This window comes from Trichechus manatus, unplaced genomic scaffold, assembly GCF_000243295.1.
Source record: "Trichechus manatus latirostris isolate Lorelei unplaced genomic scaffold, TriManLat1.0 scaffold00010, whole genome shotgun sequence".
Classification (NCBI taxonomy): Eukaryota; Metazoa; Chordata; class Mammalia; order Sirenia; family Trichechidae; genus Trichechus; species Trichechus manatus.
In genome coordinates this window covers 19789176-19813727 of record NW_004443946.1, presented here as the reverse complement: position 1 = coordinate 19813727, position 24552 = coordinate 19789176, and the positions used below count along the sequence as shown (strand labels likewise).

Below are 24552 nucleotides of genomic sequence, written 5' to 3'. Positions count from 1 at the left end.
GCACACCCCAAAATAAAAACACACACACACATGCCTGCCTACCTTCCAGTGCATCTTGAAGGGCCCCCACCTGCTCCACTAGGTGCTGATTACAGCTTTTCAGGTGCTGATTCTCCATCTCAAGCTGGGCAAAAAAGTAAAATGAAGATTTAGGACACCCAGCCTACCGGTTCAGACATAGAATTCAAAGTAAGATTAAAAGCCCAAGTCTCTGAAAAAGAACAGCTGGTGCCCCACCAATCCAGTGCCAACCCTCCCAGAGAGCCCTGACCTCCTCTCTCCCTCTGTGTTAACTGGTTTTGGTTGGGACAGAATTCCATTTGGCAGCCCTTGACCTTTCTTTACTAGTTATTTTTAACCTTTTTCATTGTGAAATATAACACATACCCAGAAAAATGCATACCACATCAATGCATAGCTTCTTAAAAGATTCTGAAATTGGTATCTATGTGACCACTATGCAGGTTAATAAATACGAATTTGCCATCACCCAAGAAATTCTCCTCCCACCTTACTGTTGTTGCTAGTTGCCGTTGAGTTGGCTACAACTCATGGTGACCTTATGTGTAACAAAACAAAATGCTGTCCGGTCCTGTGCCATCTTCACGATCATTGGTATGTTTGAGTCCACTGTTGTAGCTATTGTGTCAATTTGTCTCATTGAGGGTTTCCCTTGTTTTCACTAACCCTCTACTTTACCAAACATGGTGCCCTTTTCTAGCTATTGGTCTCTCCTAATGACGTGTCCAAAGTAAGTAAGCCAAAGTCTCGCCATCCTCGCTTCTAAGGAACATTCTTGTTATATTTTTTCTAAGACTGATTTGTTTGTTCTTGCGGTCCATGGTATATTCAATACTCTTTGCCAATACCATAATTCGACCATATCAATTCTTCTGTCTTCCTTTTTCACTGACCAGCTTTCACATGCATATGAGGTAATTGAAAAGACCATGGCTTGGGTCAGGTGCACTTTAGTCATCAAAGTGACATCTTTGCTTTTTAAAACTTTAAAGATGTCTTTTGTGGCAGATCAGCCTGATGCCAATATGCCATTTGATTTCTTGATTGCTGACCCAAGTAGAATGAAATCGTTCACAACTTCCATTTCTTCGTTTATCATGATGTTGTTTATCAGTCTAGTTGTGAGGATTTTCATTTTCTTCATGTTCAGGTGTACCCCCCTACTTCCCCTTTCCCAATCACACATTCCTCCCTCCTCCCTAAACAACTCTTCTAAGTTAATGATACTTGTTTCCTCGCCTCCGTGTTTTACCATCTAAGTATGCACTCTTATACACACTGGTTTAGTTGTACCTGATTTTGAACTTGAACTTTATACAAATGGAATTATACAGTATGTACTTCCCTGTGTCTGGCTTCTTCTGCTCAATATAACATCTGTGAGATTCATCCTTGTTGCTGCACTACCTTTTAAATTAAATCCAACATACTTTTATTGAGCACCTTCGAATATGGGTTAAAGCTGTGGTAAGGGCTCTGCTCCAAAGAACTAGCAGTCTAGTAGGGGACTTGATATGTGTGTCCAAAGACAGGAACGTGAGGCAAAAAGTACCAAACACCCCCCAGCAGGTGTGAACTACCTGTCTCAGGAGGACAGAGGTAGAAGAGATGAGTGGTCTTCCTTTTCTAAGCTTCAATTCTCTTTCCTTTTATTTTAAACTGAGGTTGGTTAGGATTTTGTTTTGTTTGCTTGCCAAGTATATCATTATAGCTCCCAGTCCAGAGTTTGCTAAATAAAGCTATAGCAAGTGACCAACTACGAAAGTGAATGGGGAAGACAGAGGAGAAAATGGAGATAAGAAATGTTAAGGACTGTGTGTGGTCCTTAGAAGGAAACGATGGGGACTTTTCAGAAGTGAGACTCATTTCTTCTCCCCAAACTTAAACGCAACACAAAACTAACCAGGAGCTCTAGAGAAACTCAACCAAGACAAAAGGAAGGGAAAATCCCAGCATTTGAGCTGAATGAAGGACAGATTAACAAAATGAACGTCAGTCAAGGCACCATCGACAGACAGGCAGAAAAACCCTAGAGATAGCAGTGACCTCAGGCACGGCCCCACTCAGGATCCCCAAGGTGACTTTTTGACTCACCTCTGCTAACTTTAGTGTCACCCATTCCTTGATCTTCACAGCCTTTTCTTGAACAATTTTTGCTTCCTCAGCTCTCATCTGCTTCTGCAAGAAAGAGAGGGCCTTTAGTTAATTATAGCAGTCACTGGAATAGTGAATATGGAGGTGGAAAGCACAGTGGAAACACCAGGTGACTGGATGGGCGTGGTCCATTAGAAAAGCCATAAAGGATAAAGCTTGAAAACATTATGCTGAGTAAAAGAAACCAAAACCAATCCAGTTGCCGTTGAGTTGATTCCGACTCATAGTGACCCTATAGGACAGAGTAGAACTGCCCCATAGGGTTTCCAAGGAGTGGCTGGTGGATTCAAACTGCTGACCTTTTGGGTAGCAGCCGAGCTCTTAACCACTGTGCTACCAGGCCTCCAAGTGAAAGAAGCCAGACACCAAAGGCCACATATTATAAAATTCCATTTATATGAAATATCCAGAATAGGCAAATCCATAGCGACAGGGACTGGAAGGTGAAGGGAAAGGAGAGTGGCTGCTTAATGGGTACAGAGTTTTCTTTTGGAGTGAGGAAAATGTTTTGAAACTATATAGAGGTGGTGATTGTACAACACTGTGAATGTACTGAATTGTTCATTTTAAAATGATTAATTTTATGCTATGTGGATTTCACCTCAATTGAAAGAAAAAAGCTATAAAGAAAAAGACTAATAAACCTAAATCATAACTATAAATGACCGTGTGATCGAAAAAAAAAAACACAAAAGGAAAGAAAGAATCCCTTAAAAACACCAATCGGAAAAAAAATCTGCAACGCAAACAACATAGAAGAGTTGATTTGAGATGAACTATCCAATAAATATATGCAAAGGATATAAACAGGAAATCAACAGAAAAAAAAATAAAGGCAAAGAAACCCATGAAAAGCTGTCCAACCTCAATCATAATTTGAAGAATGCAGATAAAAGCAAGACATCATTTTCCTCTATCAGACTAACACAATTTAAAAGTTTGATATTACTCAAAATTATCAAGAATGTTGGGAAGCAATCCTTCTTATACAAACTGGCAATGACTTTTTGGGGGGTGGAGTCCCTGGGTGGTGTAAATGGTTAACATACTTGGCTGCTAACCAAAAGACTGGAGGTTTGAGTCTACCCAGAGGTGCCTCCAGAGAAAGGCCTGGTGATCTATTTCTGAAAGATCAGTATTTGAAAGTCCTGTGTAATACAGTTCTACTCTTGATGCACATGGGGTCACCATGAGTGGGAACTGACTTGATGGCAAATGGTTTTTTGGGGGCAATTTGATAGTATCTGTCAACATTTTAAATGTGCATACCATTGACCTAACAAACCCACTGCTTAGGAATTGTTTGTTGCAATATTATTTGATAAAGCAAAACAAAACAAAAACTAAAAACTGTAAATAACCTCAGTGATCACCAATAAGGGTTTGATTCAATAAACATCGTACATCTACATAACAGAATCCTGTTTTAATACACAAAAAAATGTTTACAATGAACAGTGGCTAACAGTGAAGAGTGGAAATGAAGGGTTGGGGACAGAGGAAAAATTTTACTTGTCATTTTAAAACCTTCTGGTCTTTCTGTATTTTTTATTATAAGCGTGTGTGATGGTTAAGGTTGTGTGTCAACTTGGTTGGGCCATGATTCTCAGTGATCTGGCAGTCGTATGATGTTTTGATCACTTCCATGATGAGATTTGATATAATGTGATCACCTCCACTGCTGTGTGTAGACAATTAGTTGAAAGGGAGTTTTCTTGGGTGTGAGGCCTGCATCAAATATAAATGGACATTCTGGCAAGGCTCGTGGGCTTCTGCTCCGTCTGGAACTTGCAGCTGGCTCCTGTTTATCTGACCTCCAGTTCTTGAGGCTTGAGCTAGCAGCTTACCTTTGGTCTTCCCTGCCGATCTTGGGATTTGTCCATCTTCACAGCCTGTGGGCAAGAGCCCTTCTCTCTGACCTGCCAATTTCGGGTTCGCCAGCCCCTGTGGCTATATGAATCAGGAGAAGCCTCTATCCTGACCACGGAGTTGGGGACATTCCAGCTTTATTGGTTTTGCTTCTCTAGAGAACCCAGCCTGAGATAGCATGTATTACTTTTTAAAGTTAAAAAACAAAATATAAAGCTAACTTTGTACACTAAGTGAGATATTTCCCCCAAATAATCAGAAGACTATAAGATGATTGAAAAGGAGAGTTATATATCTAAAGAACAGCAGCCTAGAATAGAGGGGAAGTATGGGCTTTGGGGAGCTAATGTGCTTGGCTGCTAACCAAAAGGTTGGATGCTTGAGTCCACCCAGAGGCACCATGGAAGAAAGGCCTGGCAATGTACTGAAAAATCAGTCATTGAAAATCCTACGGAGTACAGTTCTACTCTGACACACATGGGTTTACCACAAGTTGGAATCTACTCTACAGCAACTGGGATGGACTTTGGAGCTTTGACCCTACCTTTGAGGCTTAGTTGCTGTGGGGCATTAGGCAAGAAACCTAACTCCTCTGGTCCTGCACCGTTATGTCTACAACAGAGAATGGCACATCTCCTTTGCAGGGCTGTTTTGGAGGATAAAAGTAAGAGAAAGTACATGGCACAGTGCCTGATACGTAAGTAATCAACCAGCTCTCCAGTGAGTACTAGTGTGCTGATCTTAAAGGCCCAGAGACAAGGGACACATACTGAGTAGTTTAGAGAACAATAACAACAACTTTGGTTACACTGATAGGGAAAACTTGTTTGATAATTGCATAATGTCAGACCTATGCTCAAACAAGGGAGTCTGTGGAGATGAGATGGAAATATGCAAATGTCAGATTCTCAGTATTTCAGAGTTGGAAGGACCTTAAAGGTTATTTTGTTCAGCAGTTGGCAAGTTATTGCCCATGGGCCAAATCTAGCCATTGCCTGTTTTTGTTTTCTATTTTTGTAAATAAAGTTGTACTGTAAGAGAGCCATGCCCACTCATTTATGTATCATCTATGTCTCCTTTGCACTACAGGGGCAGAGTTGAGTAGTTGTTTCAGAGACCATGTGGCCCATTGGAAGTGATGGAGATCTGGCACCAAGGGAAAGTTAGGTAGGCAATGCCAAGCCATATATATTCACTATCTGGCCCTTTACGGAAACGGTGTGTGGATCCTTGACCTAGTTTGATACCCTCTTTATATGGTGATACGGCAGCAGAAACTGAGGCCCAGAGGGGTGAAACGACTTGCCTCTGGAAGTTAGCAGCAAAGCTGGGACTAAAACCAGGTCTCTTGACTTGTAGAAGAGCGTTCTTTCTATTCTGATCTTCACCTATTTATTATTATTGTAAAATGACTTTGTCTGACCTAAGAAGCTTCAGCAGGAGTCATTTTGCGCACCAATTCCCAGGATACTGTGCCACTTCTAACTATGAACCACCCAAAAGAGAAAATAAGGTATCTCTAAAAATCAATGGGAAATTGACGAGGGATTCCATGTATCAAAACTATTTTCCTACCATTTTTCAGGAGCACACAGTGCCCCTTATAGCATATAAAGGCACAGCCCACAAAGGAAATGTTCAGTCAATGCTGATGAGTGATTAAAAATTTGCCTGGGATGGTAGGAAGGTACTACCAGGATTATCCAGGACCAGCTCTTTACAGAGAATGCACATGTGGGAAATGAAAAGTTGTCTGACTGTACTGTGGGGTGTTTTATTGGAAGTGACGGAGCTCTAGCACCAGGGGAAAGTTAGGTAGGCAAGGCCAGTGGCAGAGGGATCAGACAGAAATGGGATGGTGTTATGAATTGAACGGTGTTCCCCCAAAATATGTGTTGTAAATCCTAACCGCTATACCTGTGGTTATAATCCCATTTAGGAATGGGTTTTGTTATGTTAATGAAACCATGTTAGTGTAGGGTGTGTCTTAAGTCAATCTCTTTGAGATATAAAAGAGATTAAACAAGCAAGTAAGCAAGCAGAGATGGGGGAAGATAGATGCCATACCACATGAAGATCACCAAGGAACCAAGGAACAGAAGCTGAAGAGACAAAGACCTTGTCCTAGAGTTGACAGAGAGAGAAAGCCTTCCCCTGAGCTGGCGCCCTGAATTCGGACTTCCAGCCTCCTAAACAGTGAGCAAATAAATTTCTGTACTTTCATGCCACCAATTTATGTTATTATGTTATAGCACTACTAAATAACTAAGACAGATGGAGGTGATGAGATTGTGGAGGGGAGGAGGCTGGGCCTAGGAAACTGGCAGGAGGATGTTCCAGATGCCCGAGTGTGTCCCTCTCCGGATCAAGGGGCAAAGGTACTAACGGTGGCTGAAAATGCTGAGCAGTGGCCTCTCCTGGGCCCCCATGTCATCAGGAGTGGAGGCCCTACTTTTCAGACGAGGTGGCAACTTTGGTCTCTGCCTACTCCAGTTCACTGAGAAACTCTGGCCAACCAGCTGACCAGGGCTGACTGTCCAGCTCTGTGCTGCTCTGATCATACTACAGATGACCTGAGTGAATTCTCATGACAGCTCTAAATGAAAAGAAAAACGAAAAAAACAAACGTGTTGCCGTCAAGTGAATTCCAACTCATGGCAACCCCATGTGTTACAGAATAGAAATGCTCCATAGGGTTTTCAATGGCTGTGACCTTTCAGAAGTAGATCACCAGGCCTGTCTTCTGAGGAGCTTCTGGGTGGACTGTACTTGAACCACCCACCTTTCAGTTAGCAGCTGAGTGCTTAACCGTTTGTGGGACCCCGGCAGCCTACAAGGTATTATAACCCCTATTTTATAGGTGTGTAAAATGAATCAGTGACTCCAGTAACTTGCCCACAGTCACAGAGTAACAAGTGCTAGAGGTGGGATTCAAACGTACATCAGTCGGATTCCAAAATCCTTTTTCCACTATATCCCATGCCTAGCTCCTAATGAACAGATATGAGAAAGATCTTCTAATAATTAAATCTACACCTAAAAGAACAGTCTCATGAGCAAGTGAGGTTCTGTCACTGAAGGGCTCATACAGAGGGAGCAAGAAGCTGGGAGGCCAACAGGTGCAGCTGTTGGAGAGGGGCTGGCACTCTGCTGCATGTTAGCCCTTACCTGCTTCTCCAGCTGGGCCTCCAGCTGGCTGATGAGCTCATCTTTGCCCTGCATGGCTTTCAGCAATTCTTGGTACTTCTGGGGCAGGCTACCTGCTGGGTCCATATTCTTCAGATTGGACAGTTTTATCTTCTCTTCCATCACACCCACCTGAAAAGTACCAATTGTCATAGGGTTGGGGATGTGTTGTGTGAACTGGCTAATAAGATAGGACAGTTGCCTCCTGACATCCCAGCCTGACTCCCAGGCAGAGTCCTTACCCAGGGCAGTCAGAGTCAATTAATTAAATGACCATTTATTAAGCTCTTATTTGGATAACAGAAGGAACTGACAAGGAAGAAGTTCATTTTGGCTACTCTAAAAAAAACAGTTGGGTCTCAGGCCATTTAACTTTGGGGCCCCCAGTAGGAATTAGTTGAGCAGGACATATAGCCTCGGAGAACAGCTGTTCCGACCTCAGAGTGGCAGAGATTTACTGTTTCCTGAAGGTACACATGCTTCTTCATATTTCTCAATCCTCTTGTAGTTAGGCAGGACCATGTAATTCACTTCCGCCAATGGGCTCTAAGTGGAAATGACACATCACATCCGGGCTGAAGAATTTAAGAGCCGGTACACAAATGCCCAGCTCTCTTTCCTTGCCATGGCAAACAAGAAAGCTGAGTGTTCCAAATGGTCCAGCTATATGACAGGAGAGCCTCCATTAGCCTGGATCCCTGAATGACTGTGTGGACAAGAGTCCCTGGCTAGCCCTCAATGGATATCTACCAAGGGTGATAACTAAATGTGATAAACCACTGAGATTTCAGAATTAATGTGTTACCTCAGCATAGCATAGCCTATTCTGACGAATACACTCATCCACTTCCTGTACCAATCCTTACGCAAAGACTCCTTCATTCCCATAGAAAGCTCCATGCATCTTAATTTTTCAGAAGGTATGATAACACGTGACTGCTGGTTTTCCTTGTCCTGTAAGGAGCTCATCAGTGTCCAAGTATGTCCATGGAAAGGGCCAGGAAAGGCCAACGGTCATTTGCCCTGCATACTCCTACCAATCCTCACCCCCAATTACCTGGGTCTCCGCATTCTCTGCTCTCTGCTCCGCCTCCAACAGCCTCTGCTCCAGCTCTTGCATCTGTTCAACCAGAGAGAAGGGGAGATATAGCCTGGTTTTCTTACTATGAACAAGGCAGTGGGGCAACTAGAGGGAATTTTGCTGATACTGCACACAGGCCAGGCTTAAACTGCCCATTTTAAGCGGCTCAAGCAGGCCAGGTACCAAGGTGAAGATTTTCACAGCAACTCTCAGCCCCCCAGCTGTTATGGATTGAATTGTGTCCCCTCCCTCCCAAAATATGTGTTGGAATCCTAACCCATATACTCATGGATGTAATGTAATGACCTTATATTTAATGTAATCATCTTCCATAATACAATCTAATATAATCAATCAATCAGTTGAGGGTATACCCATATAGGGTAGATCCTAAACTGATTTATATAAAGAGCAGCAGAGACAAGAGACACAAATGCACACACATAGGGAAAGCCAAATACCACGTGAGGATCACCAAGGAACCAAGGAATGCCCAGGGCTACCAACAAGAAAGGAACTGACATGGCCAAGACCTTGATTTGGACTTTTAGCCTCCAGAACTCTGAGGAAAAAAAATCTGTTCTTTAAAGCCATCCACTTGTGGTACTTCTGTTATAGAAGCACTAGGAAGCTAAGACACTGACCCTGAATTTATAAGGCACATGAAAAGCGCATGGCTGCTGCCTCTCTGCTGAGGGATGAAAAGCCTAGTTTTTTTCCCCCTTTTGTAGGGATCTGATAAGGGGCAGCCGTACCATCATCATTCTTCCTGAGGTATTCCTGCCCCCAATCCTGCCTTCTGTCCCCTATCCCTAAAGCCTCTCTCCTCTTAGTTCTGGGTCCCAGGCATACCATGCCACAGCTCCCTCATGTCCCCGGCATGGAACATGCTCCAATATGAGCCCATATTTGTCAATGGTAAACAATGTTCCTTCCTACCCTGGAAAATCTCATTGGCTGGAAGCAAAAACCTCTTCACACAGGGTTAAGGACCCTCTGCATGGAAATGGCATTCATTGGTATCACCTTGATTTTTTTAAATTTAAAGAAATAGAGGGAAAGACAAAGTTTTTATAAATTATATCTTGCTGGCAGTAGAGGCATATTATTCAGGTCCAAGAAGCTCAGCAATCCTAGAACTTTCTACCAGACGGTCCAAGCAAAGGGAACAAAGTTTCTGTCTAAGGAACTTCATCAGGGACCAAATCTAGGCTGAAGCCTAAGGAGCTGCTCATGAGCCCACGGTCTAGGCGGCATCTTTGCAACTATGCAAGTTCACAGCATGGCAGGCGGAGGCTGGGTGGGATTTCAGCTCCCATTCTCCCCCGGGCCAGCTACTGCTGCCCATATCACACATCATCACACGGAGGCCCAGAAGAAGCAAAGTAGATTCATACATCAAACTCATATCAAACTCCATGTGCCACAGCCCAGTCAGAGTCAGCTGCTTCCTTTCCCACCCTGCCCTGACCCAGGGCAACATTTGTGCATTACAAATATACTACCACCACCAGTTTACGTGGAGCCAACTCCAACGCATGGTGACCCCATGTGTGTCAGAGTAGAAGTGTGCTCCATACGGTTTTCAAAGGCTGATTTTTTGGAAGTAGATTGCCAGGGCTTTCTTCCAAGGAACCCCTGGATGGACTTGGAACTTCCAAGCTTCTGGTTAGCAGCCAAGCATGTTAACCCTTTGTACCACCCAAGGACTCCTACAAATATACTAGAGGCATAATATCCCAGCCTGGGTTCTCTGTGAGGCTGGACAGGTTTAGGGCTCCCTCAGGCCTTGTCTTCTGAGCTCCAGCCCAACCTCACCCAACTCATCTCTACAGATTTGGCCTTTTCTCTGGCAACTCAGCCTTCCTCCCTTGGCCTGGACCCCTGGCTTGATTATTTACCAGTGAACCGAGTAATTCCCCCTCTTTCCCACTCTCTCATCAGCTCAGCTGAAATTCGCTTTCCCTGATTCAAGGGTATGAGGGAAGGAGCAGTTGCCTGGTGCTGAACAGGGAGAGTTTCACAGGAGGAGGGGTTTATATTCCAGAACCAGCACCTTCCCTTTCCTCAAAGGAGGCAGGCTTCCCTCATCCCTTCTTTCTCTTCCTGGGATTGAGGGGTCACAGCGCAGATGCCTTCAGGACACACTCCCTTCAAAGGAGAGCTGGAGTTACAGTCACCTGAGAACCCATGTAAAACTCAAGATTTACAACCCATGGGACAAAAATGCCCCTGCGGCTCCCACCCTTAACGGACATTCTTCATATGCACAGGCCAAGGATGCCTGCATCTCCTTTCCTTCCTCCCCTGGGTTTACTAATCATGATTGAAACTCTCCACTCAAGCCTGAGAGAGTGGGTTGGTTCCGGCCAGACTCAGGCATCAAATTAGAGCCAGAGTGCCTCTTCCAAATCAAATAGTCCTTAGGCCTGTCCTAGAGGAGTCTCTTGACCTTCAAACAGTTGCTATGCTGCTATGAGGGAAATAACAGCATAAACCAATATTATGGTTACAGGGGTGGCTGCCCAGTGCAAAAGAAATTCCCTTTGGTGGGAAGGGGGTTAATAAATAGTGATGGCCCCAACGTCCAGGTTAGTACTGTATAACCCTTCCCCCTTTGACACCTGATTCTGCCTGAGCCAATCAGGTTCTTTCTTCCCAGGAATCCAAAATCTAGCATTGAGAGAACAGAGCCTGGAGCCAGGGGACTGTACCAGAGAAGGTGCACAGACTTCACCAAGTAGTGGTAGTTAAACAGTTCCTTCTGCTCTGTGAGCTGCCCTAGGATCCTTCCAATAAATTCCGTTTGCTTAAGCTAGCCAGAGTTGTTTTTTTTCTTTTTTTTTTTAAATAATTCTTTTATTGTTGTAAAAATATATATATATATAACACATTTGCCAATTCAACATTTTTCAGGTGTACAATTTAGTGGTAGCAGTTACATTAATCATGTTGTGCAACTATCACCCATAATGATTGCCAAATCTTCCCATCACCATAACAGAGTTGGTTTCTTTGCCTGCATTCGAAAGAACTCTAACAAATGCAATGACTGAAAGCATCTTATTTTTCAAGAATAAAATTAAATATTGAATGGGAGGGCCTTGGGTTCTTGACAAGTTTCCCAGACTGACTTTCAGCTGGACCATTTAGAGTTCACGTCTGCTCTGCAGCACAGAAGAGGCACAGGATTTCTGTAAGAAATGGTAATTCATACTCTTGCCCCTCTGCAATGATCATCTGATGTTTTATAACTTCATCTGATGGAAAATTTGCTACCCTATTTTGCAGACGGAGAAGCTAAAGTCCAGCCAAGAATAGAATGTATTTCAGTCTACTTCCCAGCTGGGCATTTCCATTTCAGTCAATGTTCAGAGCCAGAAATCACTCTGTCATTGACAGTGTTTGTTGTTGTGAGTTGCTGTCAGGCCAGCTCATAGCGACTTTATGTATAATAGAACAAAATGTGGCCTGGTCCTGTACCATCTTCATGATCGTTGCTATATTTGAGTCCATTGTTCTGGCTACTGTGCCAATCCATCTCACCAAGGCTTCCCTCACCTTCATTGACCCTCTACTTTACCTTTTCTAGTGATCAGTCTTTCCTGATGACATGTCTAAAGTAAGTGAAGTCTCACCATTCTCACTTCTAAGTATTCTCATTGTATGTTTTCTAAGACCTATATGTTCGTTCTGGTGGTCCAAGATATATTCAATATTCTTCACCAACACCACAGTTTGAATGAACCAGTTCTACTCTGTCTTCTTTTTTTCATTATAGCAAGCATTTCCCACCTCAAGATTTTATTATTCATCCCTTTAAGGTATGCCATCACTGAAACAGATGGAATGGCAAAGCACTTTGTGGAGTCTGGGGTTTCCACCCAGCCCTGGGCTGCCATGTGGTCCTTGTTTCTGCAGACCCTCCCAGTAATTGTTATCTTCCTGGGAAGGACACTTAAGACTCAAAGCATTTTGTAGTCACTTTTAGGCTAGAGTTTTCTTTTTTCTCTAAAACTAATTTCTGCACATTGAAAACATTTTGAACATGCTTAACTTGTAAAGAGAGACGTGTATAATGATCATCTAAGCATCCACTACTGTACTCCAACGATTATCAACATTCTGCCATCCTTGTTTGAAAAGAATATGCTTAAAATCATGTTTCCCTCAGTTTTAATAAAAATGAATTTTCTCTATTGCCATTGAAGTACTCCCAGGTGTGTCTGCACTCAAATGTCATTTTTAGAGTTTCAAAGGGCAAATTCTTCTTTTAATGCAGCACCAAACCTTTTCACAAAGGCAGCTTTTCCTTCTTCACACTTACTTAAAGGGCCACACCTGGAGCTCTGAAACGCTCTAACTATGGGTGAGCCACCCCTTATTTGGGGTCTATTTCTCCTCTCAGAGAGTTACCTAGAACCATGTCCTCAGCTGTCCTTTTAGCCAAGACCTCTGTGGGTCTGGGGTGGCAAACCAGCAAAAGAGGTTTCAGGTTTAGGCGGCTGACAGGGATCCTCTTTCACCAGCTGTGACTCACACATAGGACTCATAAATTGCCCTAGAACTGGCTGTAGCAAACTGATGAAATGCACTTGGCACCAATCTGGAATTTAACCTTCATGTCCACAGCTCCCTGTTACACTCGGTGATGCTGTGAAATACCAGCCCCGTGGCAGCAATCAAGGTAGCCAGGGCTCTCCTACACACGTGCTGGGCAGTGGCCTGAGCTAAGAGTCATGCCATCCTGAGTCTCAATTTTCCCTTTGAGAAGGGGTTCAACATTCTTACCATTGCCTTTCACTCACTGGAGAGAACGGTACAGAGAACTCAGGCTCTGGAATCAGACTGGCTCCACCACTGTGTGGCTTTAGATAATTCCTTCACCGTTCTGTACCTCAGAAAGTTTACTAGTTTCCTCACTAGTAAAAAGGGGATAATGACAGTATATGCCTCCTAGGGTTGTTGTGAACATTACACGAGATACCCCATGTAAAGAATACGTGTGCATGACCTGGCATTTACTGAACAGTTTATAGATATGAGCTATGTGTTGGTTTTTCATATACAAAGATGGCACTTAGGACTAGGGAGACCAATTTGCCTGGGACAGTCTGCTGTACACCTGTTGTCCTGGCATAATTAGCAATTTTGTTGTTGTTGTTAGGTGCTGTCGAGTCAGTTCCGACTCACAGCGGCCCTATATACAACAGATCCAAACACTGCCCGGTCCTGCGCCATCCTCACAATTGTTGTTTTGCTTGAGCCCATTGTTGCAGCCACTGTGTCAATCCATCTCACTGAGATTCTTCCTCTCTTTTGCTGACCCTCTATTTTACCAAGCATGATGTCGTTCTGCAGGGACTGGTCCCTCCTGATAACATGTCCGAAGTATGTGAGACTAAGTTTCACCATCTTTGCTTCTAAGGAGCATTCTGGTTGTACTTCTTCCAAGACAGATTTGTTCCTTCTGGCAGTCCATGGTATAGTCAATATTCTTCGCCAACACCATAATTCAAAGGCATAAATTCTTCAATCTTCCTTATTTATTGTCCAGCTTTCACACGCATATGAGGTGACTGAAAACACCACAGCTTGGGTCAGGTGCACCTTAGTCCTTAAAGTGACATCTTTACTTTTTAACACTTTAAAGAGGTCTTCTGCAGCAGATTTTCCCAATGCAATGCATCATTTGATTTCTTGACTGCTGTTTCCATGGGTGTCGATTGTCGATCCAAGTAAAACAAAATCCTTGACAACTTCAATATTTTCTCTGTTTATCATGATGTTGCTTATTGGTCCAGTTGTGAGGATTTTTGTTTTATATTGAGGTGTATCCATACTGAAGGCTGTGGTCTTTGATCTTCATCAGTAGGTGCTTCAAGTTCTCTTGACTTTCAGCAAGTAAGGTTGTGTCATCTGCATATCCCAGGTTGTTAATGAGTCTTCCTCCAATCCTGATGCCCTGTTCTTCTTCATATAGTCCAGATTCTCAGATTATCTGCTCAGAATCCAGACTGAATAAGTATGGTGAAAGGATACAGCCCTGATGCACACTTTTCTTGACTTTAAACCACGCTGTATCCCCTTGTTCTGTTCAAATGACTGCCTCATGGTCTAAGTACTGGTTCCTCATGAGCACAATTAAGTGTTCTGGAATTCCTATTCTTCCCAATGTGATCCATAATTTGTTATGATCTACACAGTTGAATGCCTTTGCATAGTCAATAAAATACAAAATAAAATATTTCTCTGCTTTTAGCCATGATCCATCTGACATCAGCAATGATATCTGTTGTTCCATGTCCTCTTCTGAATCCAGCTTGAATTTCCGGCAGTTCCCTGTCGATGTACTTCTGCAACTGCTCTTGAATGATCTTCAGCAAAATTTTACTTGTGTGTGACATTAATGATATTGTTTGATAGTTTCCACATTCTGTTGGATCACCTTTCTTCGGAATGGGTACAAATTTGGATCTCTTCCAGTCAGTTGGCCAGGTAGCTGTCTTCCAAATGTCTTGGCATAGATGAGTAAGCGCTTCCAGCATTCCATCTGTTTGCTGCAACATCTCAATTGGTATTCCATCAATTCCTGGAGCCTGTTTTTCACCAATGCCTTTGGTGCAGCTTGGACCTCTTCCTTCAGTGCCATCGGTTCTTGATTATATGCTACGTACTGAAATGGCTGAACGTTGACCAATTCTTTTTGGTACAATGACTGTGTATTCCTTCCATCTTCTTTTGATGCTTCCTGTGTTGTTTAGTATTTTCCCCATAGAAACTTCTGTTGTATAATTAGCAATACAGCCTCCTTTCTCTCAGCAAAGTGTACTGGTTTCGATGATACAATTATACGGTTATCTTACTTATGATCCATCTACAGGAAGAATGAGTTTTAAGCCAGAAACGGCAACTATTAACCTAAAGAAGAGTCTTGTGAGACCTACTCAGTGAGTGACCTACATGGTGAGTACTGTATGTATTCAGCCTATATAAATATATAGCTAAACAGCGCTACTAGCTCTGTGTCTAACACTGTTGAAGCACTTTACACATATAAACTCTTTCAACCCTCATAACAATCCTAGAAGACAGGTCCTATTATTATCTAATAAGAAGCAGAGAAGTTAAGTAACTTGCCAAAGGTCATACAGCAAATAAAGGGCTAGATTCTGGAGCAGTCTGGCTCCAAGCTCTTAGCCACCGTGCTATATTGCCTCTCACATGTCACATAAAAATGCAAATTCCACATAAAATTCCTCATTTCCAGATTCTCTTGAAAAATCAGATGATCTGGCCACATTAGGGCTACATTTTCATATGGCAATAAGGGGCCTCCTCCTTTACATATGCATGTTCCCTCTATTTCTCATTTATCTACGTTGCCTGTAAGCATCTGAGAAGGTCATCATGCTTGGTAAAGTAGGGGGTCAGTTCTAGCTATTAAACGGTTCTTACTCTGCTGTAATCAAAGACAATGGATTTCAACTTTTTAGTGGGGCAACAGACCTTTGGTTCAATTGAAATCATATGCTTACTACCAACTATATAAAATACACCAATGTAGACTTGTTCTACTTTCTGCTTGAAGAAGAGAGGGGAAGGAAAGTCTCTAAGTCTTGTCTGTGGGCTCCACCATACTCCATAGCCCCAGAACTTCCTCTGGGCACACCATGGACTCAAGACAACCACTAGAAGGACAGCTGAATGGGGCTCAGAGGTAAAAGCCATGACTGAGATTAGTGGCATCAGAATCACACATGGAGCATGTTACAATGCAGATTCCTGGGCTCTGCCCACAGAGGTTTTATTTACTAAGTCTGAGGCATGGACCCTTGGAATGTGCTTGAAAAGAAAATCCCAGGTGATTCTGATGCATGGTCCACAGACCACACTCTGAGAAACACTAGGTGGCCCATAGAAGGAAAGCAAAGCTGACTCCTTTGAGGGGAGAACCTGGGGCTGTGGTCCCATTAGCACCAGGCTCTTCCCAAATGGCTTTACAGTAGTAAGAACCCTATCAGTACTATGGTTCTTGACAAATACTACAATGGGCAAGAGAACAGCCTTATAAAGAATCAGGGGTTAGGAGAAGAACAATCAAAATCTCTCTCCCTACATGTACACACACACACATGCACAGACAGAGAGGTATACCACATAGTGAATAAAAATTCTAGAAGGCATCTGTTTCCAAAGCAAATCAGATCTGTCAGCACAGACATCTGCTAAGGTACAGTCTCTGTTAATTTCAACCTATTTCCAACTAGTCCTGACAGCCCTAGTAGTCTCCTTTTATAGTACCTGGCCTTTTCACAAATTATGAGGTACTTGAAGATGTTTTCTAGGTCTTATGTGTTCAATCCATACGTTGAGAAGCTGGTGCCTACACTGAATTGCTGTCTCTGTATAATCCATGGTCTGAGGGGGAAGGAGCAAGACTCGTTCTTCTGTTTAAGGGAACTGAACTGGACCATTTATATATTAAAAAAAATTCCTGGACTACAAATTTTTGGTATATGAAATCTAAAACTGAGTTATTTCAAAATCTTGGTTGGCAAAACTGGTAAGAGATTCTGGAAAAAAGGAAGTGCACACTGTTGCATTAGAACAGGACTTGGGAAAACTCACTTCAATTAGAAATCTTCAAGCTAAACAAAGAGGGGTGTTCTATTATTTCTTCTTTTATAAATCCACTCAAATTCCTTTTGAAACCAGACAGGAAGTACATAAATAAAAAACTTAAAAACGTATTAGTTCTAATATTAATGTCATTTATTCATCATAATTCTAAACAAAGCTCTTTTGTGAATAGGTATTATACCCCTGGTTTTTAGATGGGATGACTGAGGCATAGGCTTAAACAAGAATGGAAAAGCCCCAGAATAAATCACATTCGAATATCCAACTACACAGCCTCTCAGAAGAGTATAAATTCTTAAACTGATCTGAATAGCATTGTGACTTATCCAGCAGACCAAGGGGGAGAATTGAGGGAAATAGCTCCCAGTAAGCACAGAAAGAAGATGTGGCTTCCAAGACATCAACCACTCCCTTGGACTCCTCTACAGAATGGAAAGTGAGTCCACGGATAATCTGGCTCTGGAATGGGGTATCCCTGGCAATGTGGGTGTCCATGACAGCAGCATACCAGACCTTGAGAGGTGCAACAGCAAAGGCAAGGTCTAGTATGCTGCCTCTTCTCTTGACCCTTCAGCTAGCTCTCTTGTCCTTAGGTGAGGAATTACCTGCTATCCTTGATGTTTCCTCTTAAAAAAAAAATTTTTATTTTTTTTAGCACAGAGTATTTCACTTCTTGGAGCCCTGGTGGTGCAACAGTTAAGCGCTGGGCTACTAACCGAATGGTTGGTGGTTCGAATCCGCCTAGCAGCTCCATGAAAAAAAGACCTGGTGATTTGCTTCTGTAAAAATTACAGCCAAGAAAACCCTGTGGGGCAGTTCTACTCTGTCATGTGGGGTTACTAGAAGTCAAAATCAATTTGATGGCACCTAACAACAACAACAACATTCCACTTCTAGAATAGCAGTTGTGTAAGAGGGAGTCAAGTATGAGTAGGTTGTGTGTCGGGGAAGGACGAAGGGCAGGTAAGGAATTCTTCCAAGCCTTAGCAGCCAATGGGCAATACCTGATCCCAGGCAGAGAAGGTCCCTAGGAAGCACCAGGCTTTGCTCACCCTGCACAATGGCCAGCAGCGAGTGAGTGTGCAACCTCTCCCTTCCCAACCCCGGCAAGCTGCACTGCAGAGAGGTGGAGGGGGCAGGTGGGCAGAGGGCTGGCCAGAGGAGCCCTGAGTCTACGGACTCAGCTGACATGGGTCATCTGGGTGAGTGGGTACCAATGATGATTGATAAGTTCTGGAAAGAATCACAGAGACTGGACCAGAACTTGGCCCCATAGCATCTGTCCTAGGAAATCTGCATCATTTCTTCCTAGGATCTGAAACGTATCTTGAATCTACTGGGAAAAATCTCTTGTGAATTGTTAAACTTGTCATATTGGCTTGGGGGGTGATTGCTGGTGGCAGGCACAGTCCCTGACACTGAGCAACGTGGTGTTTGTGGCCTTATGTATTCCTGCCGAGGGGTACAGTGTCAGGCTGATGTCACAGCTCTTTTTCTGACTTAAATCTCCACCCCATGATCCCTAGTTGAGATTCTTTTCTGTCCCCCTTTCCTCCCACACCCCTAGTCTTTTCTGCCCTGTATCTGCATCTTTCCTTTCTTTACTCCCAACTCTACCCAAGTTATACTACAAGCCTCCAACATTTTACTGTGAGGGAAATCTGGTTGCATGACAATCAAAGGCAGCCTTGACGGTTCCTCAAAAAGTAAACATAGAACTACCATATGACCCAGCAATTCTGCTCCCCCATATATACCCAAAAGAATTGAAAGCAGGGACTCAAACATATACTTATACGCCAATGTTCACTGCAGCATTATAGCCAAAAGGTGGAAACAACCCAAGTGTCCACAACAATTGAATGGATAAACAAAATGTGAAATATACATACAATGGAATATTACTCAGTAAAGAGAAATGAAATTCCAATACATGCTATGGTGTGGATGAACCCTGAAAACATGCTAAGTGAAATAAGCTAGGAAGAAAAGGACAAATATTGCATGATCCCATTTATATGAAATATCCAGAGTTGGTAAATGTACAGAGACCAAAGTTTATTAGTAGTTACCAGGGGAAGGAGGGAGGGGGAGAGGGAAAGTCATTGCCTAGGGGGCACTTCATCTCTGTTATGGGTGATGGAAAAATTTGGAAATGGATAGTGGTGATGGCTGAATTGTACATGTACAGGAAGTTGAAATTGCAAATTTTTAAATGATATTTGATTGCATTTTCGGTGAAGGTTTACACAGCAGTTTAGTTTCCCATTCAACAATTTTTACACAAATTGTTCAGTGACACTGGTTACATTCTTCCTGGTGCATGAACATTCTCATTATTTCCATTCTTGTTGTTCTATTTCCATTAATCTAGTTTCCCTATCCCCTTACCTTCTCATCTTTGTTTTAAAGTAACGGTTGACTGTTCGGTCTCATATGGAGCCCTGGTAATGCAGTGATTAAGTGCTCGGCTGCTAACCAAAGGGTTGGCTATCTGAACCTACCAGCCACTCTGCAGGAGAGAGATGTGGCAGTCTGCTCCCATAAAGATTTACAGCCTTGGAAACCCTATACGGCAGTTCTACCCTGTCCTTCAGGGTTGCTATGAGTCAGAATTGACATGATGGCAGCGGGTTTGGTTTGGTTTTGTTTGGTCTCATATAGATGATCGGTCTCAGATGATTTTTGCAAATGTTTTATTATATATTTTTGTACCACACAGACAGACACACGCACACACAAATCAACGGTAAACAAATAAACAATGCACCCTTGAAAAGAAGGGGTAGATATTATGAAAATTCAACTTATACAGACCCAAGGGGTTGTAGAGAAAGAAAGCATTTATTTAAATGTGTTTAGAGCTTTCCAATTATTCCTTCAGCCCCTGAGGAACAGGGGAGGGAGGCACTTTAAAACATTTTTTATTATGAAATATTTCAAGCAAACAAAAATGTATAGAGAATAATTTTTGAAAACATATATATCTCCCATTAACTTTGTTTAATTTTTTGTTATAATTTCTTCAGCTTTTTTTAAAGAAGTATTAAGGTATACTACAGATATAGCTGAAGTCTCTTGTGTATATCTCCCCAATTTTATTCTCCTCCCTCTAGTATTTATCCTACACTTGGCTGTGTTTATATTTTTACCTCATTTGTATGTACCCCTAAACAACACATACTACTGTTTTGCAGGTTTTAAAACTTTATGTAAATTGTATTAACTGTATATATTTTTCTGACCTTTTTTGTTCAACTTTGCTTTCTAAGATTTATTGATCTTATACATGATCTTATACATCTGATTCATTTTAACAGCAATGAAGAATTCTACTGTACAAATATACCCAATTTGTTTATCCATTCCCCCTGGTGGTAGATAGTTAAAATATTTCCAATTGTTCATATATTCAATAATACTGAATAAGCATTCTTGTACATGTCTCCTTGTAACTGAGATATTTTGATTTATTTCTATCATTTTATGCTTTCTATTTACTCCAGTTTTCTATGCTTTTTTTTTTCTTTCTCTCCCTCCCTGGACTTAATAAACTTTATTTCATTTCCCTGCACTACTGATTTTGAAAGTTACATATTCTGTTTCTATTTGTTGAGTAATTATTCCTATTATTCCAGACTTATAAACTGCTAGTTGTTCCCTAGTATCTGTTCTCCCCTTCTCTCTCATTTAATAGAACTCCCAAGTTTTAGCCGAGCACATGATTACCCAGAATAAAGACTACATTTCCCAATCTTCCTTGCAGCTGGTGTGAGTAAGTTTTGGCCAACAGAATATAAGCAGAAAGAAGGTATACAACCTTTGGGTCGTGTGCTTAAAGGGAAAGGGTTGGAATGTGGACACTGGAGTGAACCATCTTCAAACATGCAGAGGGCATCACCCGAGAGCTGGACTGGTTATATCTGGAATGTTACATAAGAAAGAAATGTCTACCGGGTTTAAGCCATTGTTATTTTGTGTTCTTTCTTTCAGCAGCAATCCTATGGCCCAGCATGGATTTTGTTTTCATTTATCCTGCTTAGACTCATTCTGCTTCCTCAATCTGAGGCTTCATATCTTCCATCAAGTTTGGAATCATTTTAGCTATTATCTCTTCAAGTACTGCCTCTGTTTCATTCTCTTCTCTATTTCTGGAATCTTACTTGGTGTCTATAGGATCTTCTCATTCCAGCATCCACGTCTCAGCCTCTCTCTTTGTGCTGCATTCTGGGTGATTTCCTCAGGTTTATTTTCCTATTCACTAAATCTGTCTTCAGTGGTATCTAATCTGCTATTTAATTTGTCCACTGAAAATTTAAGTTCAATGAAAATATTTTTCACTTCTAGAAATTCTACTTGGTTCTTTTTCAAGTCTGCCTGAACGTTTTAGATAGTACCTTGTTCTTTTCTCATATTTTCAATTTCTTTGTGTCTTCAATAGTTTTAAACACATTTACTTTATTGTCTCTTGCCAATATTTCTATCATTTGAAGTTCCTGGGGGTCTAGTCCTATTGTCTGTACATATGGACTCTCATTCACTGTAGAGTATTTCCTCAAATAGTTATTAATTTTAATTAAATATTCATCTTCACTGAAGCTTTTTTCAGGAGCCCTGGTGGTGTAGTGGTTACGCACTCGGCTACTAACTGAAAGGTTGGTGGTTTGAATCCACCAGCCACTCCATGGGAGAAATATGTGGCAGTTTGCTTCTGTAAAGATTTACAGCTTTGGAAATCTTAAGAGGCAGTTCTACTCTATCCTATAAGGTCGCTATGAGTTGTAATCAACTCAGTGGCAATAGGTTTATTTTTTGTTTGTTTGTTTGTTTGTTTTTTAAGGCTTTTTTTCTGTGGTGATCATGTATGATTATGGTTTAAGTCTTGTTTCTCCAGAGAGGTTTTGTCTGTTTCTACAAAGTTTCCCAGGGGTACCATTCGCCCAGAACTTAGAGTTACCAAACGACACAAGGGTAGGTATAAATCCTAATGTTAAACTAATGCTAAGAGGAAGGGAAGAATCCAGTCACCTCAGGAAAAGGGACACACGGGAGACTTTTCTTTTCTGTTTGTTTCTTCTACCTAGAGCCTTGGCCAAGTCTGAGAGAGCTTTTCTGTCATCTCCCTGTGCTAGTGGATGATTTTCTTTTCCTTGTCTATCTTTTTATTTCGGGTAAAGCCTACGTTGGCCTTTGATATTCTGGACTTTAAATTTAAGTCTCAGTTTCAGCTCCAGCCTCCAACTGGCCAGACCTCTTCTCTGTCTAAACAGATGTCAAAACTCAAATCTCAAACCCTACATTACTAAAGGGAAGCCAGCCACCCCACCCTGCCCTGTTCAGCTGCCAGAGTTAAGTACCAGTCTGAATTTTCCTTAGTTTTGCCCCCTGAGGACTTCTCTTACTATTTTCAGTGCGCAGCTCTGCATTTAAAGGGATATTTTAAATACTGAATCCAGTATTTCTAAGTCTTTCATAACATGGGGGTTACGTTTATTTTGTTCTCCACACTACTACAAACAGACGTCTCTTCCCCCGAGGTATGTGTTAGACCAGCTGGTTGAGTCGATCCTCACTTGTTCTTTCCTTCCCTTGTACCTCTCCTCCAATACCGTATCCTAAAGCAAGACTCTCAAACTTTATAGCGTATGAAACAATTTTCTAGGAGCTTGTTAAACATGCAGATTATCAGCAGCAGCCCTGGAGATTTGGATCAAGAGAACTGGAGTGGGGACCAGAAATATACATGTTTAACAAGCACTCCAGGTGGCTCCAGGTGTGGCAGGTTGTCCCAGGACCACGCTTTGAGAACCAGTGTCTAAGCTGTGCGTCCCTTTCCCTGAGGTGACTGAATTCTTCCCTTCCTCTTAGCAGTACCTCCAGACATCCACATGAACCCTGACGGTCTCTGTTTTGCAAAGCCTGAATTAGGAGACAGCACTGCCAATAGATCCAAGGTTCATGAGATCTAGTCAAGGCTAGTCCAGGGCCACTCCCTTCAGCTATGGAAATGCAGAGGTGACGCCACTGACTTGTATTCCTGGGAGACAGGGTTGTGGGGCTATCAATACAATAGATCATGTACTCAGGCCTGACTAATTAAGACTTTGACATTATTTGGAGAAAAGTGGGCTAAATGCTACCTTTGTATTATAAAAGAAGGGTTTGCTAAGCAGATGGATACCATAAGCAAAATTACAGAAAGAATGGTTGATTCGCTTAAGATATAGATACAGATATATTAAGTGCAGGTCTCCATTCTCTAGATGGGCTATGTTCTAAAATACCTCTGTAAGTCAGCTGTTTGGAATGCACCTTCCCATAGAAACATTAGGAATGATGGTCAGTTTCCCAGACCAGCCCACCAAAGCTTGGAAAGATAATAATCATTCACATTTAAGAACTCATTCTGTGCCAGGACCTTTATATATGTGACCTCATATAATCCGCAAAATAACCCTAAAAGGTAGACATTTTGTGTCCCTGACTTAGAGACAAAGGAACCTGCCCACGGACACATAGCTAAGAGGTAGCAGAGCCAGTAGGGTCTAGCTCCAAAGCCTATGTCCTTGTGCTTAACAGAGAGTGAGCAATAGAATAACAGAATCTCCACTGCGGCCACAACTGACTCAAGAGGTGACAGAGGACCAAATGATTTGTACCACTGCTTTGTTGTGCCATAAGCAGCAGCGGGGGCTGGGGTGGGGGTGGGGGTGGAGAATGCAAGATGAGAGTTTAGTAAACTGCTTTGATTTTGATCTTAAAAAAAAATACTACCTGGGGTTTCATTCTGTGTGTGTGGAAAAGCCTCTCGTTGAAAGTTTACCTTTCCCAACTCTCCCTCTCTGACACCGTCCTCTGCATTGAGGCTGTGCAGCTACTTGCTTTCTGGGACTCACCTTGTCAGCCAGAAGCTCCCTTATCTTGCTGGCCTGTAGGCGGAACCGGAAAAGCTGGGTTTCCAGGGCCAGGCAGCGTTTCTGCCAGTCCACACTGGCCCGGGTCTCTACCTTGAGTTCAGCCATGATGGAACCAACTTCTGAATATTCCAGGGAGTCCTAAGAACCAGCACACAAAGAGAGGAAAAGATAAGTAAGTAAATGTGCGAGGAGGAGCCATGTGGGGAAAGCAGAAGGAGGCCAGAGGACAGAGAAAATGAGGTTGGGGAAGGGAAGTTAGTCCTCAGTTCATTGCTTTCCCTCTGCTCCATTCCCACCTCTCATAGCCCAGGTGGCTGGCTCCATCAGAAGTTAGCTGAACAACTTTAGGAATCATGAGACTAAGGCAAGAGAAACCTTAAGGAGAACCTAGTCTCACTTTTACAGAAGTGAAGAGTAGGGCTCATTTGTTTATTCATTCAGTCATCCATTTAACAAACATTTAGCCATTCAACAAATATTTATGTGCCAGCCACTCTTCTAGGCACTGGAAATACAAAGGTAAATGAGAGAGGTCCCTTATCTTTGAGGTTTTCAAGGAACTCTTAGGAAAATTTAATTACAAAATTTCAATTTAATTACAAAATTCACAATTACCAACAGACATATGGATGAACGAGGGGAATAGAGAAATGGGGCTGACTGGGCTGGGGGTGGTGGAAG

At 42.3% G+C, this 24552-nt stretch overlaps 1 protein-coding gene across 1 annotated transcript in view; it reads right to left on the bottom strand.

Moving 5' to 3' along the window:
• Window positions 1-23976, bottom strand: part of PLEKHH1 (pleckstrin homology, MyTH4 and FERM domain containing H1) — a 46591-nt gene extending 22615 nt beyond the window's left edge. Inside the window, exons 1-5 of the mRNA XM_004370965.2 lie at window positions 23851-23976; window positions 8288-8350; window positions 7213-7362; window positions 2116-2199; window positions 43-124 (exon numbers count right to left, since the gene is read on the bottom strand). Coding sequence (XP_004371022.1) covers window positions 43-124; window positions 2116-2199; window positions 7213-7362; window positions 8288-8350; window positions 23851-23976 — 505 coding nt within the window. The remainder of the gene's footprint in view (window positions 1-42; window positions 125-2115; window positions 2200-7212; window positions 7363-8287; window positions 8351-23850) is intronic.
• Between the last annotated feature and the right edge of the window lie 576 nt (window positions 23977-24552).